At 46.4% G+C, this 16,513-nt stretch overlaps 1 protein-coding gene across 6 annotated transcripts in view; it reads right to left on the bottom strand.

Moving 5' to 3' along the window:
- The window catches only part of LOC140429667 (tudor domain-containing protein 7-like), a 197,622-nt gene extending 181,882 nt beyond the window's left edge, over positions 1-15,740 (bottom strand). For 3 of the 6 annotated variants that reach the window (XM_072516953.1, XM_072516949.1, XM_072516954.1), the window contains exon 1: positions 15,610-15,740. Coding sequence is in view for 1 of the 6 variants with exons in the window: in XM_072516955.1 (XP_072373056.1) it covers positions 15,610-15,687 (78 nt within the window). In the remaining 5 variants the exon portion in view is untranslated. Of the gene's footprint in view, positions 1-14,879; positions 15,004-15,139; positions 15,157-15,609 lie in introns of those variants that run through there. The other 3 variants (XM_072516955.1, XM_072516952.1, XM_072516951.1) reach the window with 3 other exon arrangements.
- Positions 15,741-16,513: the final 773 nt, after the last annotated feature.

Genomic DNA, 16,513 nt, shown 5'->3' with positions numbered 1-16,513 from the left:
GTTTGACCAACCATGAGCCCATCACAGAGTCTGATGACCTATTTGTCAGTCAATAGAAGGTAAGCTGCATATGAATGGCATAGCTCTGTTCTTTTGTATAAATGGGAGTGAACAATCAGGCAATATCACGGTAAGGGATTTAAGTCTGGCCACCTCAGGGGAGATCCTTTGTTTGAGGGGGTGGGCAAAGCTCAGAGAGGGAGAGAGAGAGGAATAAATGCTTTTTTGAACAGTTACAGCAGAAGGCTGTGGAGATCACCCAGAGAGGTCATGAAGGAAGCTGTTCCAGACACAAACTTTCGAAAAGGGTTCGAAAGGAACTTAACTTACAGCAGAGAATTGCTTCGTAAATACAAGTGTCATCTTTGCCTGAATGTGTAAGTGGAATGAAAGCTGTATGTTTATTGGACGTGCTGTGTAATGGGAACTAATGTGTTATGGTAAAGGAACTGCATGCAATCTATTCGGCTAAGAATTGAAATAACGGTTTACAAATTGTGTTCTTTTCTTTTGTTTTAATAAAGTTTGTTTATAAAATAACCAAGTCGTATTGCTTATATTATCCTGGAATGAATCAATCTTTCCGCAATGCAACGAAACATTAAAAAAATTATGGCATCTGGTCCAGCCTCTTAACCACTGTTGAGAGCTGACCAGGCTAAACGTTGAGCTGGGTTTAACAAAGTCGAGATGGCACTCTTCAAGAGCAAAGAACAATTTGGAATGCTGTACCCGATGAAACTGTGGCTCACGTTTAAGGACAGAGACCATTATTTCAAAATTCGGTAGGAGGTGAATGACTTTGTGAGGAAAACGGATTGTGCTTGTGAGAAGTTAAGGAGCTTTTGAATGTTTACATATTCATGTGTCTGTTTCTTACCAGGTTTGGTTTTTTTTGTTATTCTGGGTTCCATGTTTCTTTCCCATGCGAGTCTGGGTTAGTTTGTCTCGTCGTGGGGCGGGGATGGGTACGGGTTCTTTTTCCCGGTACGATCATTTTAGAGTGGGGTACGGGATTGTTTGGGTTTTTTCTCGTTGGATTATTTTCTTTGGTTTCCAAGTGGCGGGTCACCAGTTATGCTAGTTAACAGGAGCAATGTGAGGGAGGGAGCTACGGCTTGGGGGGCTACGTTGGCTGCATTTTCTTGGTTTGGGGCAGGGGGGGGTGGTGGAGAAGGGTGTTTTTTGGAGTTGGGTGGGTTGGCTGACTAATCGTGATTGGGGGGTTTGAGGGAAGAGAGATGGAGAGGGCAGGAGGGTAGAATAGTGGTGAGACAGGATTTTTTTGATGATGGATTTGGGCGAGGGCGGTGACGGTGGCCATTTTCGGTGGACCTGGAACCGAGGCAGGCCCGGTTACAGCTGCATCTCCTCTGGAGGTGGATATGGCAGATCTCAATAGAGGGGGTTTTGGAGACCCCCCCCCCCCCATCAGGATGGTCACATGGAAGGTTAAGGTTCCATGGGCCAGTTAAAAGATGCCAGGCGTTTGCTCACTTGGAAGAGCTTGAAAGCCGATGTAATCTTGCAGGAGACAAGTTTGAGGGTTAGGGATCAGACGAGGCTAAGGAAGGGATGGTAGTGGCAGGCATTCCATTCAAATTTTGATGTGGGATCGAGGCGGGTAGTGACTTTGTTTAACAGTTGGATGGGTTTTACAACAGCCAGTATTTTGCCAGATCCTGGGGGCCGATATGTGATGGCAAGTGGGGTTTTGGTGGGTGCTCTGGCTGTTTTCGTAAACATATATGCTCCAAATTGGGATGACGTAGACTTTATTAAGAAGGTATTGGCAGCCATCCATGACCATGACTCATCAGTTCTGTGGGGGGGGGGGGGGGGGGGGGACATCTCATACAAGGCCCACAGAAATGAAATGAACTGAAAATTGCTTATTGTCACAAGTAGGCTTCAAATGACGTTACTGTGAAAAGCCCCTAGTCGCCACATTCCGGCGCCTGTTCAGGGAGGCTGGTACGGGAATTGAACCGTGCTGCTGGCCTGCCTTTTTGCTTTCAAAGACAGCGATTTAGTCCTGGGACAAGGTTGAGAGGGTGGACGGGCAGAGGTTGGATGATTCAATTCTGGAAATGGATCGGCAGTATTCCACAACCCCAACAACATAACTACTAGCAGAGAAAGAGATTACAAATGGAATTTGAATTGGTATCGACTGGGAAGGTGGTGAACCAACTTGTCACTCACGAGGGGCATTTTATGGGTATGGTGATAATGCCAGTCATCTATTGGCTCATCAGCTGGGGAGACAGGTGGCCGCACCGGGGGTAGCCCAAGTTAAGGACGAGGGGGCAGGCTGGCTACTGCTTCGGACAAGATAATTCTGAGTCCCCGGTGGAGGGAGCAGGACTCGTAGATAGAACAGTGTTTGGACGGGTTGGACGTCCCAGAGGTGGAGAAGGTGAAGGAGCCGGGGTTATTGGTGCTGGAGGATGTTATGCACTGTACAAGTTCCATGCAATTGGGAAAGCCACCAGTGCCGGATGCTTTCCCGGTGGAAATTTACAAGCAGTTTGCAGCATTACTGGCGCCGCATTTATTGGGGATGTTCAATTCCTCTCAGTCATTGAGGGTAACCTTTTTGCACACCAAGGGCAATTTAGCATGGCCAAGCCACCTAACCTGCACGTCTTTGCACTGTGGGAAGAAACCGGAGCATCCGGAGGAAACCCACGCAGACACAGGGAGAACGTGCAGACTCCGCACAGACAGTGACCCAAGCCAGGATTCGAACCTGGGACCCTGGAGCTGTGAAGCAACAGTGCCAACCACTGTGCTACCGTGTCGCCCAAGAACCGACAGTTGTCAGCCTATGTCAGATGACTTTTGAATGTGGTATGTCCCCATCCATGAGGAAAGTACCTGAAGTAATCATCTCCTGCAGAGAAGGCTTTTGATCAGGTGGAGTGGAGATACCTCTTCAGGTTTCTGGGACGATTTGGGCCAACACATATCTCGTGAATGAGACTGTTTTATAGTGCTCCCGAAGCAAGAGTCCGGACTAACATGGTGAGCTTAGGGTATTTCCAGCTGTGCAGGGGCACAAGACAGGAATGCCCGTTGTCCCACTTGTTGGTCACACTGGCAATCGAACCTTTGGCCATTGCGTTTACGTTGAATGAGTGGAGAGGTATTGAGTGAGGGGGGCAAAGATTATAAGGTGTCCCTTTATGCAGATGATCTGTTGTTGTACATTTCTGACCCTACATCTAGTGTGGTAAAGTTAATGGAGCTGCTGAGGGAGTTTTAATCCTTCTCGGGGTACAAACTGAATGTGAGCAAGAGTGAAATTTTCCTGGTAAACCCCCTGGGAAGGGGGAAGGTTTGGGAACGCTACTGTTTAAGCTGGCTAAGACTAAGTTTAGATACGTAGAGATTCAAGTGGCTCATGAACTTAGCCAGTCTGGTAGAGGGGGTGAAAGGAGACTTGAAGAGATGGAATGCCCTGCCACCCTCCTTGGCGGGTAGAGTGCAGATGATTAAAATGACATTTCTGCCGAGATCCTCATTTGCCCGTCTCCCGTTCGCTCTGGCCAGATTCACAACGAGCCTGGCAGTGGTGGCATCACTAAGAATCTGAAACCAATTTTTCCGGGGACCCATTTTTATAACCGATGCGCCCGCATTTTTTTTATATGGTCGTGGCCGTCATTTTGAATGCCGTATGCAGCCGGCATTGTTAAAAGCCAGCTGCTTCGGCTGTTGTGCGTGAATTTGCGCAATCGGAGATGCAGGAGAAGATTTTTTTTTAATTCAATGTAATCTTCCTGCCTGAAGGGAGGCAGAGAGCAGGTCACACCCCCCCCTGAACTTAGACGTCACGTGCTTTGGCCGCGATTCCTCCATTTTGTCAGTAGCTAACAAGTAAATGAGGGCCAAGCAGACTCACCTCTCGCATTAAAGGCAAGAGAAAATGGTGGGTCGCAAGGTCGGCCGGTGTGGGGCGCGAAGGTCGGCTGGCGAGGGGCGCGAAGGTCGGCCGGCGAGGGGCGCGAAGGTCGGCCGGCGAGGGGCGCGAAGGTCGGCCGGCGAGGGGCGCGAAGGTCGGCCGGCGAGGGGCGCGAAGGTCGGCCGGCGAGGGGCGCGAAGGTCGGCCGGCGAGGGGCGCGAACGTCGGCCGGCGAGGGGCGCGAACGTCGGCCGGCGAGGGGCGCGAACGTCGGCCGGCGAGGGGCGCGAACGTCGGCCCGCGTGGGTCGCGAACGTCGGCCCGCGTGGGTCGCGAACGTCGGCCCGCGTGGGTCGCGAACGTCGGCCCGCGTGGGTCGCGAACGTCGGCCCGCGTGGGTCGCGAACGCCGGCCCGCGTGGGTCGCGAACGTCGGCCTGCGTGGGTCGGCCTGCATGGGTCATGAAGGTCAACTCGCGTGGGTCGGCCAGTTGGTCAAAATGGGTCCCCGGGAAAATGTTTGAAAAACACTGCATTAGACTGGAACTACCCTTATGTGCGACTGTCCTAGTGTATGCCGTACAATCTTCTGCTAGTAGCCGAATGTCACCTGACTGATGTCTGATGCCACCTACTGGTGGGAGGTCACACTGCTGAGTACATGTAATATTATCTACAGGCATATTACCACAACCACAACATTGGATGTCACTGTAGATGGCAAAAATCACAAAATGGACTTTGGTCCAGGAGAACGTTGATTCAACTCCAGGATTCAATGCAGTAAAGCAAAACTGAAGAACAGCAGAACATTGAAGGAAAGTCAGAGGTTTAGTAGATAGTAGCAGCAGGTAGGAAATAGGTACTGTACGCTGGAGCAAGTTATCTGAAAACGCGTAGTGACTGAGTTGTACAGCAGACTACCATGGCTGCAGTGAAATCCTGATCACAAAAGAATCCAGGAATATGTGAAGTTAAATTAATTAGGCTACCAGCTGTTTCAAAGAGGACAATAAAAGCACAGAACAACAAGTTTTTAAAGATGGGCAATCTGCACAGGTAAACTAACTTGAACTTGCAGCTGAGGTTGTGGCCAGGAGCAGGGGTGGTGCTGCTAGCACAGGAGCCATCTTAACACTAATCGGTCCAAGAAAGAAAAAGGAGGTGGATGACTGGGTAAACTGTTTTAGTTGTGTGGATAGAAAAATAAAATATTCACCGCAAGGTCGAATTACCTTGCTAGTTTTTAAATAGTACTATATGAGCAGGTAAACATAGCCTTGGTTTAACAGTTCATTAGAAAGTCTCTAACTGTGCTGCAAATTAATTTTGGGATTGTGCATATGCAGTATTTTAACTCATAACAGTAAATCAACAATATTAAAATACTCAGGGGCTTCATTCTTTGAATATGTATCCTCTGTGCAAAGGAGAAGCTTAACAAGTTTTCACATTGACCACACAGAGCAGCTTCCAAGGTGTTCATCAGTACCACCATTTCCAAGTAAGCCCCAGAGTCTATGCTACTGTAATTGTTTGTTCAGATATGAAATGGAAAGAAAATTAATCACTTAAAGCTAATCCTGCCCCTTCCCCCAAACACTCAGAAACCTTGCAAGGCCTACTGGAGGAACTGCAGTGCAGAGAATGAATATCATTCTAAGAATAAAGATAAGCCTAAAAGGCTGGTTTCTCTATCCTACATACAAGTATATTGAAGTTGCACAAACTTAGAGCTGATGCTACCTTTAGGAGCTATAGCATCAGCTATCAGCAATCATTTGCTAAAAGCTGTCAAAAGTGTTTCAACATGTAACAAGATACAAGAACAAGGTGGTACAGGTCAAGGAAAACTGATGATAGACTTTACAAGTGATGTCAAAAGCAACTAAAAAGGGAGTGGTCAATGCTTGGGATAGTCTTCCACTTAGACACATTCAGTGGAGAGCTACATGGCATATTCTAGAGGAGTAGCAGGTGAGCAGATGTGAGTTTTACTTTATTTCAGATGGATGCTAAAATGGGTGGTACCTATCTTATGATCATACTTGAAGTTCAGCCACTGATGTATACAAGAGTGCAACACAGAGTTTGAGTGGGCAATTTATATATAATCTCTTTTATGGTTAGATGTTAATAACTTACATGTTTTTGTGGTCAAGGTTCATTAGGATTTCTTTTGGTTGTATCCCATGAAAAACACTTGCTGTGCTGCGAAGTCCAGAGGTCCCACTCAGGGATCAAAAATTTTGGAATCCAGTAAATTCAGCTTTAGGGTGACCTGTGCACTTGGAACTTTGCTTTAATAATGTAACCTCTGGAACCTACCTTCTTCAACCCTCTGGGTAGTTCTGTTCCTAACTTTATTTCAGTTGGTAGGATATTAGTTATCAGGAAAGATCTATAAGCCAGAAATTAAGTCACAAAATAAAACTTGCAAAAAGATGCGCATTTAACCTTGTTCCCTCACTGTGTCACTCGTTATGGTGCTGTAAAATCTGCCACATGAAAACAAGTTTGTGTCAGTCATCCGGAAGATCACAGAATAATTTCCTAAAGAATTTTATTCCAGAAATGAAGTCATTCGTCTCAAAGAATGGTGGAATTAAATTAGACAGCCCGAGGAACTTAAACTAAACTAACTTGGTAGACAGTTCCACAACGGAATGCAATTATATTGTATAAAGGTCAATCCTTAAATTTTATGAAACAGAAAATCTGCATTTCGGGCACATTTATACTTCAATTATGGTGGTGAAGGATTTATCATCACCACTGGAGTTATGCAGCCTTCAAACTGACACCAAATTGCAGTGTGAAAAGAAATGTTTAAATGAAACTAACCCAATGAGTGCTCCAGGATTATTTCAAACTTATTTCTGAGCAATCTATAAAAAGAAACCTGGCTTGAGTATGAACGAAGAACTTGAGTGAAATAAAGTTCCATTTAAAAATTGACTTTCTACAACATTAACATAGTAAAATTCCTCAAATCGACTTTTCAAAAAAGAAAAAGAGGTCAGACAGCAAGATTAAGGGGGGTGATGTAACTTGCATTTGAAAGGTAGGTTTGGAGGAGCTCCAGGGTATCGGGGTGTCACAGCATGAAGACTGAATGCTTGACCACAAAAGAAGTCGGAGCTGCAGGACCAGAGGATGAGAGGTGAGAAACAGGACTGGAGAAATTTGTAGAAAGTGGTGCAAGGTCATGAGGGAACTGGCTCAGAAGCCTGTAAAGGACACTGTTGACAGATTATAAGCAAGTAGAAATTAGCACAGGATAAACAGACGCAACTAGTAGAATTCAAGGTATGTCGGAAGTTTATGAAGTGCTTGAGCTTTGAAGACCAGCAATGAGAGTGTTAGATTAGTCAAGCTTGGAACTGGATGAGGGTCGTGGTCGTGATGAGTATGGAAGGGATGGGTTAGGTCTTGATTATAACCGGCTGGAAGGTATGAAGCACAGTTCAGGGATCAAACAGGGGACTGAGATGACACACAATTAGGAGGTTTTGATGCACAATGAAGTCGTGCAAAATCCAGCTCATCCAATAGTGCTGCGACAGGGAACTACTTACTTCGGCAATTTGGTTGAGTGAGGGGTTTCTTGCGCAGTGAGGGACATGGTACTGTTCTGAACTTTAACAGAATGAGTGGTTTGGGAGAGGGAGAAACAGACAGCAAGAACTGAGCCCTTCAGACCAGAGATATTCATTAGTTAAGTAGACAGGTGTTTGGTTAATGAGTTTTACGGTTTCTGTTTTTCTCTAAACAAGAGTAGTGGTTTAAATAAGGACCAGAAAGTATACCTGTACTGTATTTATTAAACCTCAAGCATAACTAATTAAACTGCTTGATATCACTACAAATAAAGACTTTAATAAATTAAATAAAGCTAACCTCAAATATGGCAAAGCAGGTTGTGTGTCTGAAACACTAAACTTTGTGGATGGTGAAAGCAACCTGAGTAAACACAACTGCAGGAGATATCTCCATTTCAAATCTCTCTGGCTAAATGTCCCTGAGCTGAAGTGTGAGCTCACAAGATTTGGACAGTAAAGGTGTCCAAAGGTGGATTTTCTGGGCAGCTTTATCCAGAATATGGTTATATCCTAGGAAAAAAAGCCAAGGTTCAGGGACGGGGGTTTGTGACTGTTGGGGAACTGGGAAGCAAGTCTTTGGGAGGTTGAGGAGGAAGGCTCACATACATGTCCAAAAGATACTTGCTACCTGCAAGAAGGAGAAAGACTGCAGGGCAGAAGCCAAAATGCACTGTGGCTCAGGTGGCTTCCCGGGCGGCACAGGGTGGGAGAGCGGATTAGAAATGTGGTGATAATGAGGTTTCTCGATAGTTTACACATCCCAACCATTGAGGAAGGCAGGAAACGGGAAATGGAATCCCCCTTAAGCCCAGAGGGAATACAGAAATGTATCAGTCAGCTGCAATCTGGCACAGCCCCCGTCCTGATGGTTTTCCACGCAAATTTTATAAGAGGGTTTCAGAGCTACTAATACCTTTAATTTTGGACATGCTCAATGATTCACTATCTAGGGGACCGCTACCCCCAACCCTGGCCCAAGCCACAATCTCTGTGCTGCGAGAAAGAGGGCAAGGACCCACTGGTCTGTGAGTCTTACCGACCCATTTCACTACTTAACACTGATGTTAAGATACTGGCGAACATCCTGGCAACTCGGATGGAGCCATGCCTTCCAAATATCATATTGGAGGTTGAGACAGACTTTATCAAAGGTAGATAGTTAGCGGCCAATGTCCGACATCTCTTGAACATCATCCAATCTCCCTCATCTGCTTGGGAACCTGAAGTATCTTTGGATGCAGAAAAAGCATTTGATAAGGTGGAGAGGAACTACTTTCTTGGGATCTTGGTCGATTTTGGCCCCAAATTCTCCTCCTGGGTTTGTTTGATGTACAATTCCCCGAAAGCTAACATTCATACAAATATGACCTCCTTTGAATACTTCCACGCGGCAGGGGTACTAGACAGGGTTGCCCACTTTCTCCATTGCTCGTCACGATGGCCATGGAACCTCAGGCGATAGCGTTGAGGTCGTCAGATGGGATTGAGGGGAATACATTGGGAGGGAGAGGAGCACTGGATCTCACGATACGCAGATGACCTACTTTCATATATTATGGATCCGGTCTCCTCAACAGAAAACGTTACGAGGATACTCACGAGATTTGGCACATTCTCAGTCTATAAATTAAATGTCAGTAAAAGATAGTGTTTTCCAGTGAACTCAACAGCCAGAGGGGCTCAGCTTGGTTCACCGCCGTTTCGCTTGTCACCCTCTAATTTCCGATATCTGGTGATCCGCGTGGCCCATTACTGGGCCTTATTCCACAAACTGAACTTTTCAAGCCTCATCAGCAAGATCAAAACAAACTTAGAGGTGGAATAATCTCTCCCTGATGCTAGTGGGCAGGATCCAAACTGTCAAAATGAATGTGCTCCCTAGGTTTTTATTCTTATTTCAATCTATGCCCAATTGTTTAGCCAAAGCATTTTTTATTACAGTCAACAAATTTATATTGTCGTTTGTCTGGGCAGGTAAGAGTCCCAGAGACCGCAGCACTCTGCTTCAGAGTCAGAGGATCAGGAGGCTTCTGCCCACAGTCCAAAGATATGCAGATTCGGGGGGTTACTTGGGTAGGGGGGGCGAGAGTGGGCCTAGGTGCTCTTTCAGAGGGTCAGTGCAGACATCATCTTTCATTCTCACTCCACAGGATAAATATTTCCCACTTTCTCTGTCTGTTAGCTTTGACAAAGAGTCATCGGACTCGAAACGTTAGCTCTTTTCTCTCCCTACAGATGCTGCCAGACCTACTGAGATTTTCCAGCATTTTCTCTGCATATCTTTAGTCTGTGGGAGGAAACCGGAGCACCAGGAGGAAACCCACGCAGACACGGGGTGAAAGTGCAAACTCCACACAGACAGTGATCCAAGGCTGGAATTGAACCCGGGTCCCTACCACTGTGAGGCAGCAGTGCTAACCACTGTGCCACTAACCACTGTGCAACCCCCACGTGACTCCTTCAAAGAATTGTTTAACATGATTTCCCACTTCACAAAACCATCTTGACTCTGCCTGATTGCCTTTGATATTTCCAAGTACCCTGCCAAACATCATTTTTTTAAAAATATATTTTTATTCTCCTTTTTCACATTTACACCCAATAATAAACAATAATCAGTAACGAGTACAATGTCAATCCCCATATCAACAACAACATAGAACATAGAAAATACAGCACAGAACAGGCCCTTCGGCCCACGATGTTGTGCCGAACCTTTGTCCTAGATTAATCATAGATTATCATTGAATTTACAGTGCAGAAGGAGGCCATTCGGCCCCCTGAGTCTGCTCCGGCTCTTGGAAAGAGCACCCTACCCAAACTCAACACCTCCACCGAACACCAAGGGCAATTTTGGACACTAAGGGCAATTTATCATGGCCAATCCACCGACCCTGCACTTCTTTGGACTTTGTTGGGTACAACAACAATCCCACCAAACCCCCAAACAGCAGCCCGCTTGTTAACATAAACAAATAACAAAAAGGAATCGGGAATCACCCATAGTCACCCTCCCCCCAACCCCCTAATGTTCGACGTTATCCCATTCTTGAAAGTTCATACTGAATAACGCCCGTGAATTGTAGAACCCCTCCATCCTTCCCCTCAGTTCAAACATAACCTTCTCAAGAGGTACGAATTCCAGCAGGTCCCCCTGCCAGGCCAGGGTGGAGAGATCGATCAACGAGGTGAAGGTTACAACATCTGCCTCCACACCCGTTTCCAACCCCGGCTGGTCCAACACTCCAAATATGATCTCCTGAAGGCCCGGGTCCAGTTTCAGGTGCGCCACTTTAGAGATTACCCTAAAAACCTCCTTCCAGTATTCCTCCAGCTTTGAAAGAGCCGGCTCATCCTCACCCTTGTAAGGTGTGCTCTATAAACCACCTTCAGCTGTATCAGCCCCAACCTCGCGCACACGGTGGAGGCGTTCACTCTCCGGAGCACCTCATACCAGAACCCCTCCTCCTTACCCTCTCCCAACTCTTCCTCCCACTTTGCTTTGATCCATTCCAGTGGTGCCTTCTCCTCTTCCATAATAGCTACGTAAACCACTGACACTACCCCCTTCTCCAGTCCCCCTGTCGTCAGCACCTCCTCCAGCAATGTGCAGGCCGGCTCCACCGGGAAGCTGTACCTCCTTCTTCGCAAAATCTCGAACCTGCATATACCTAAACAATTCCCCCTACTCCAGTCCATACTTCGCTCCCAGCTCCATCAATCCTGCAAATCGACCCCCAAGAAACAAATCTTTTAGTGTCCAAATCCCCTTCTCCTCCGATTTCCGAAAATTTCCGTCCCACTTCCCTGGTTTAAATCTGTGGTTTCCCCGAATCGGCAGCTGCCAAACATCTTTAATAACTGATCTATAGTTTAATGCTTTCTGTCTCCCTCTGTTTTTGATTAAAGGAGTTACATTTGCTATTTACCAATTTAAAGGCACCTTCCCTGAAACCAGGGAATTTTGGGAAATGAAAATTAACACATCAACTATCTCACAAATCGCTCCTTTTAAGACCCTACGATGAAGCCCATCAGGACTCAGGGATTTGTCAGCCTGCAGCTTCAACAATTTGCCAAGTACAACTTCCCTTGTGATGGTAAGTTTCCTGAGCTCCCTCCCCCTTCCAATTCCTGATTGACATTGATTTCTGATATGGTACTTGTATCCTCACTAGTGAAGACTGATGCAAAGTATCTGTCTGTTCAATTCATCTGCCATCGCCTTATTGCCATTAATTTCCCAGACTCACTTTCTATTGAACCAATGCTCACTTTAACTCTTCTTATTTAAGTCTCTGCAGAAACTCTTGCTATCTATCTTTATATTTCTAGCTAGTTTTCACTCGTGCTCTAATTTTCCCTCCTTATTAATCTTCTTAACTAATCAGTATGAGATAATCCAATATGGATTCAGAAGAAATCTTTTCACCTAAAGTGTGACGAGAATGTAAAACCAGCTACAAATGGTAGTGAGGGATTGAAGTGAATTGCACAGATGCATTTAAGGAGATGCCAGGCAAACAATGGAGGGAAATGGGTTATCATGGTATATTTTGATGAGAAAAGATGGGAAAGCCTCAACATCAGCATGGGCTGGTGGGCCAAATGGCCTGATTCTGTGCTCAATTTCAGTAAGCAGCCAGGAAGACATTTTTTTTAAAATATATTTTTATTCTCCTCATTTTTCACATTTTCTCCCAAATTTACACCCAACAAGAAACAATAATCAGTAACCAATGCAATGTCAATTCCCATATCAATAACAACGATCCCATCCTCCCACCAAACCCCAGACATTGGCCCGCATGTTAACATAAACAAATCACAAAAAGGAATCAGGAATCACCTATGGTCGCCATTATCACATACAGTCCCTCTCCCCCCAACCCTCCCAGCTCCTCCCCCCATGTTCGATGTAATCCAATTCTCGAAAGTGTATGATGAATAATGCCCGTGAGTTGCAGAACCCCTCCACCCTTCCCCCCCCAGTTCAAATTTGACCTTCTCAAGAGTCAAGAATTCCAGCAGGTCCCCCCGCCATGCCAGGGCACAGGGTGGAGAGGTTGATCTCCACCCTAACAGGATCTGCCTTTGGGCGGTCAACGAGGCGAAGGCTACAACATCTGCCTCCGCATCCATTTCCAACCCTGGCTGGTCCGACACCCGAATATAGCCTCCCGAGGGCCCGGGTCCAGTGTCACGTGCACCACTTTAGAGATTACCCTAAAAACCTCCTTCATGTAATCCTCTAGCTTTGGACAGGGCCAAAACATATGAACGTGTTTAACGGGGGCCTCCCCGCAACGTTCACACACATCTTCCACCCCCTCAAAGAGCCGGCTCATCCTCGCCCTTGTAAGGTGTGCTCTATATACCACCTTCAGCTGTATCAGACCCAACCTCACACACAAGGTGGAGGCGTTCACCCTCCGGAGCACCTCATACCAGAACCCCTCCTTCATACCCTCTCCCAACTCTTCCTCCCACTTTGCTTTGATCCCTTCCAGCAGCGCCTTCTCCTCTTCCAAAATAACCCCGTAAACCGCCTTCTCCAGTCTCCTTGTTGTCAGCACCTACCAGGAAGCAAGATTAAGACAAAGTTTCCGGTCATTCCTCAAAAGTTCCGTACCCATGACAATGCATTGAACTGCTAACCTAGATTGTGCACTCATGACTTTATGTGGAGCTTGAACCCATAGCCCCTGACGAGTCAAGGTTGAAAGATGTTTGTGTACAAAGTCTTTTCATAGATACCAGAACCTATGTAAAGATGAAGGTAAAAATACCTTCACTCACTTGCCATTTCACTCCGCTCAGTTACAGTGATAAACTTACTTCTTGGTTGCTGAAATTCACAAAGAACTGGTACAAAAAGATTGCCTCAATAACGTCCCCTCCCAGATGTGACATGACAACTTCAGCATTTCCTCTGAATAAGCTTGAAACTATCTTTCAGTTTCAAATTCCAGTCACCCTCAGACAGCTGGACAGGAAAGTACAGTCATATGTGCACAGTAAACATGCAGTAGCAAGTACTACAACAAGGCGCGTCACAAAATGCGGAAACCACATAAGTTTCACTTTCATTTCTCAAATACATTTACGTCCTAAGGATTGACTATCCCTGAGGGAAAAGTTTGTTCCTATCATGAGAGGGTGAGACAGTAATAGGGAAAGATAAATCTCCTCAGGAAATCATAAACATTATCAGGCCACATTTAGGAAGTATGGTCAGGCCTTTCTCTCTTATCAAAACTATTCAACTCCGGGATCATTCAGAAATGTGAACACCACTACAAACAGTCTCTCTCATCCAAGCATAAGATAATGGACATATTTTTTTCACAAACAGCAAGACCATCACTTCAGCTGCCACTCCTTCTCCACTCTCCTCTAAGTCAGTCTGACCAAACCTGCCCATGTCATATCCATGAAAGTGTATCGTGTTACAGTTTTTCTATTGCCCCCTCCATTCGGATATTGTTTGCAGACCCACCTTCTGCTCTCTCAACTCCATGCTCGCAAGCATCAACAACCTATGCTAGCTGACATTGCAAAAGGCTCCCACTCTGCATGATCTGTCCACTTACTTTCAAAGCTGGCATTAATTCCTCTCCTCAAAATCCAAGCCCAAAGCTTTGAAAATTTCTTCCGAAATCTCTCCACTCCATTCTCCTTTTCAAAATTCTGCTTGAAACCTTACCTTTTGATCAAGCTCTTAAGTCACCTCTCCTAATATTAGCTTCTTCAGCTGCATGTCATTTTTTTTTGGTGACACTTCTGTGAAGCGTCTTAAATGCAAGTTATTCTTGTATTGCCATCATCTGCTTCTAACCCATCGTTGTCTCTCAGGCACAGAAGCACCACTGTACCAGATCAAAAGACTTCTTGGTGCACACAGCAAGATGCCTCTAAAATACATCGAAAAAGGGTAGCACGGTGGTGCAGTGGTTAGTGCTGCAGCCTCACGATGCCGAGGTCCCAGGTTCGATCCCGGCTCTGGGTCACTGTCTGTGTGGAGTTTGCACATTCTCCCTATGTTTGCGTGGGTATCCCCCCCACAACCCAAAAAAAAAAGTGCAGTTTAGGTGGATTGGTCACGCTCAATTGCCCCTTAATTGGAAAAAAAAATAATTGGGTACTCTAAATTTATTTTTAAAAGCAAAAAAGATGCATCGAAATCTGCGAGTGACTCCGTTGGAGTTCAGTCCCCACTTGAATGAGCACAAGTAAAGTTATTGTTTGCAGGTAGTGATGCCTCTCTGCCTCACTCACAGATTGCATTTCCCAATCTACAGCTATCGCAATATTGCATTCTCCAAACCACATTCACGGCAATGTAACATTCAAGCCAGTAATAATACTTACAGAAAGCAGTGCATGAACCCCATAATCTATTAGGCCAACCAACATTCTGTACAAGTCGTTGCATGAAGCACCGCTTTAAAAGGCTACTATGTTTTTTTTTGTCATAGTTAGCTTCAACCAAATTCCAGACATTTCTAGTTGAAAAATATATATATAATTATTGGATTTCTAATTATTGGAACCAGTCTATATTTGTTACATGGGGAGCGCTTACCCTCCACCCTGCCAACACACCATGGCGGCACCCCTTCTCTGCCTACCTGTATACACTGATGTTTCGCCCTATCTACGCCGCCTCTATCACTGGAGTTGCTCCGCCGCTTTGCTCGATGCCTTCAGACACGCCTTCCACCCGGCACTCCCTGCCCCATATTCCTAACCGGCTCCACTTCGGTTGTTCTCCCACTCGCTACATTTTTGCCCCCGGCCGCCCTGATTGCTGGGTCATATTCACGCCTCGGGCGCCGGTTAGTCTCTATCTTCCTGATGTCTCCCATAACCTCGGTGCTCCCCATTTCTCCCAGCCCCCAGGATCTCCCCATGTCTCCGGGAGCTGACCATGCCCCCCTCGGGTTTCCCTACGTCTGCCGATGCCCCGGGTCTCCCTATCTCTTCCGTGCTGCCGATCGCCCCCCCGAGTCTGCCCATCTTCCCTGGTGTCTGCCATAGCCTTGGCGCTCCCGGGGCTGCCGATGCCCTCACGGATCCCCCTACGTCTCCCGGTACTCACTGCCGTGCGCAGTCCTGCGCTCGCGCCACGGCTCGCTCTCTGACGGTTGGGTTCTGTTTGGACGACCGGCGTGCACATGCGCACCGAGCGCCACAGGGGCAATAAGGCCGCGCGTGCGCACGTTGTTGACCAAGCTGGCACCTGTCATTGTGAGAGTTAGCGCGTGCGCATAAGTGGCTGTGTCTCCTCCAGCAGGAGGCATTCGGGTTGAACCTGGATCGTCCACAGAAGTTTCCAGTAATTAGAGATTAGTCGCTCGGACTTTGGTGCATGCATCCGGGAACAAAAAGGAATACTTTTTGTTTATCAGCTGTAATGGGAGAGGGCGAGGAAATGTTGTTTGACCGACATTCTAGAATCTTTCAGTCAGGTAATGAAGAGTTTTGGTCATTTCCAAATGAATATTCATATGGCAGAACAGTGCACCACAAGGATGGACAGGTCGGGTGATGGAACGTGTAAGAAGTTACAACACCAGGTTAAAATCCCACAGGTTTGTTTCGAATCACTAGCTTTCGGAGCACTGCCCCTTCCTCAGGTGAATGAAAAGGTAGGTTCCAGAAACATATATATGGACAAAGTCAAAGATGCAAGACGATATTTTGAATGTGAGTCTTTGCAGGTAATTAAGTCTTTACAGGTCCAAACGGAGCAAATGGAGAGAGGGATAATTACAGGTTAACGAGGTGTGAATTGTCTCAAGCCAGGACAGTTGGTAGGATTTCACAAGCCCAGGCCAGATGGTGGGGGGTGAATGTAATGCAACATGAATCCAAGGTCCTGGTTGAGGCCGTACTCATGTGTGCGGAACTTGGCTATAAGTTTCTGCTTGGCGATTTTGCGTTGTCGTGCGTCCTGAAGGTCGCCTTGGAGAACGCTTACCTGAAGATCAGAGGCTGAATGC

This window comes from Scyliorhinus torazame, chromosome 9, assembly GCF_047496885.1.
Source record: "Scyliorhinus torazame isolate Kashiwa2021f chromosome 9, sScyTor2.1, whole genome shotgun sequence".
Classification (NCBI taxonomy): domain Eukaryota; kingdom Metazoa; phylum Chordata; class Chondrichthyes; order Carcharhiniformes; family Scyliorhinidae; genus Scyliorhinus; species Scyliorhinus torazame.
Note: the sequence above shows the minus strand (reverse complement) of the source record. Positions and strands in the feature narration are given on the sequence as shown.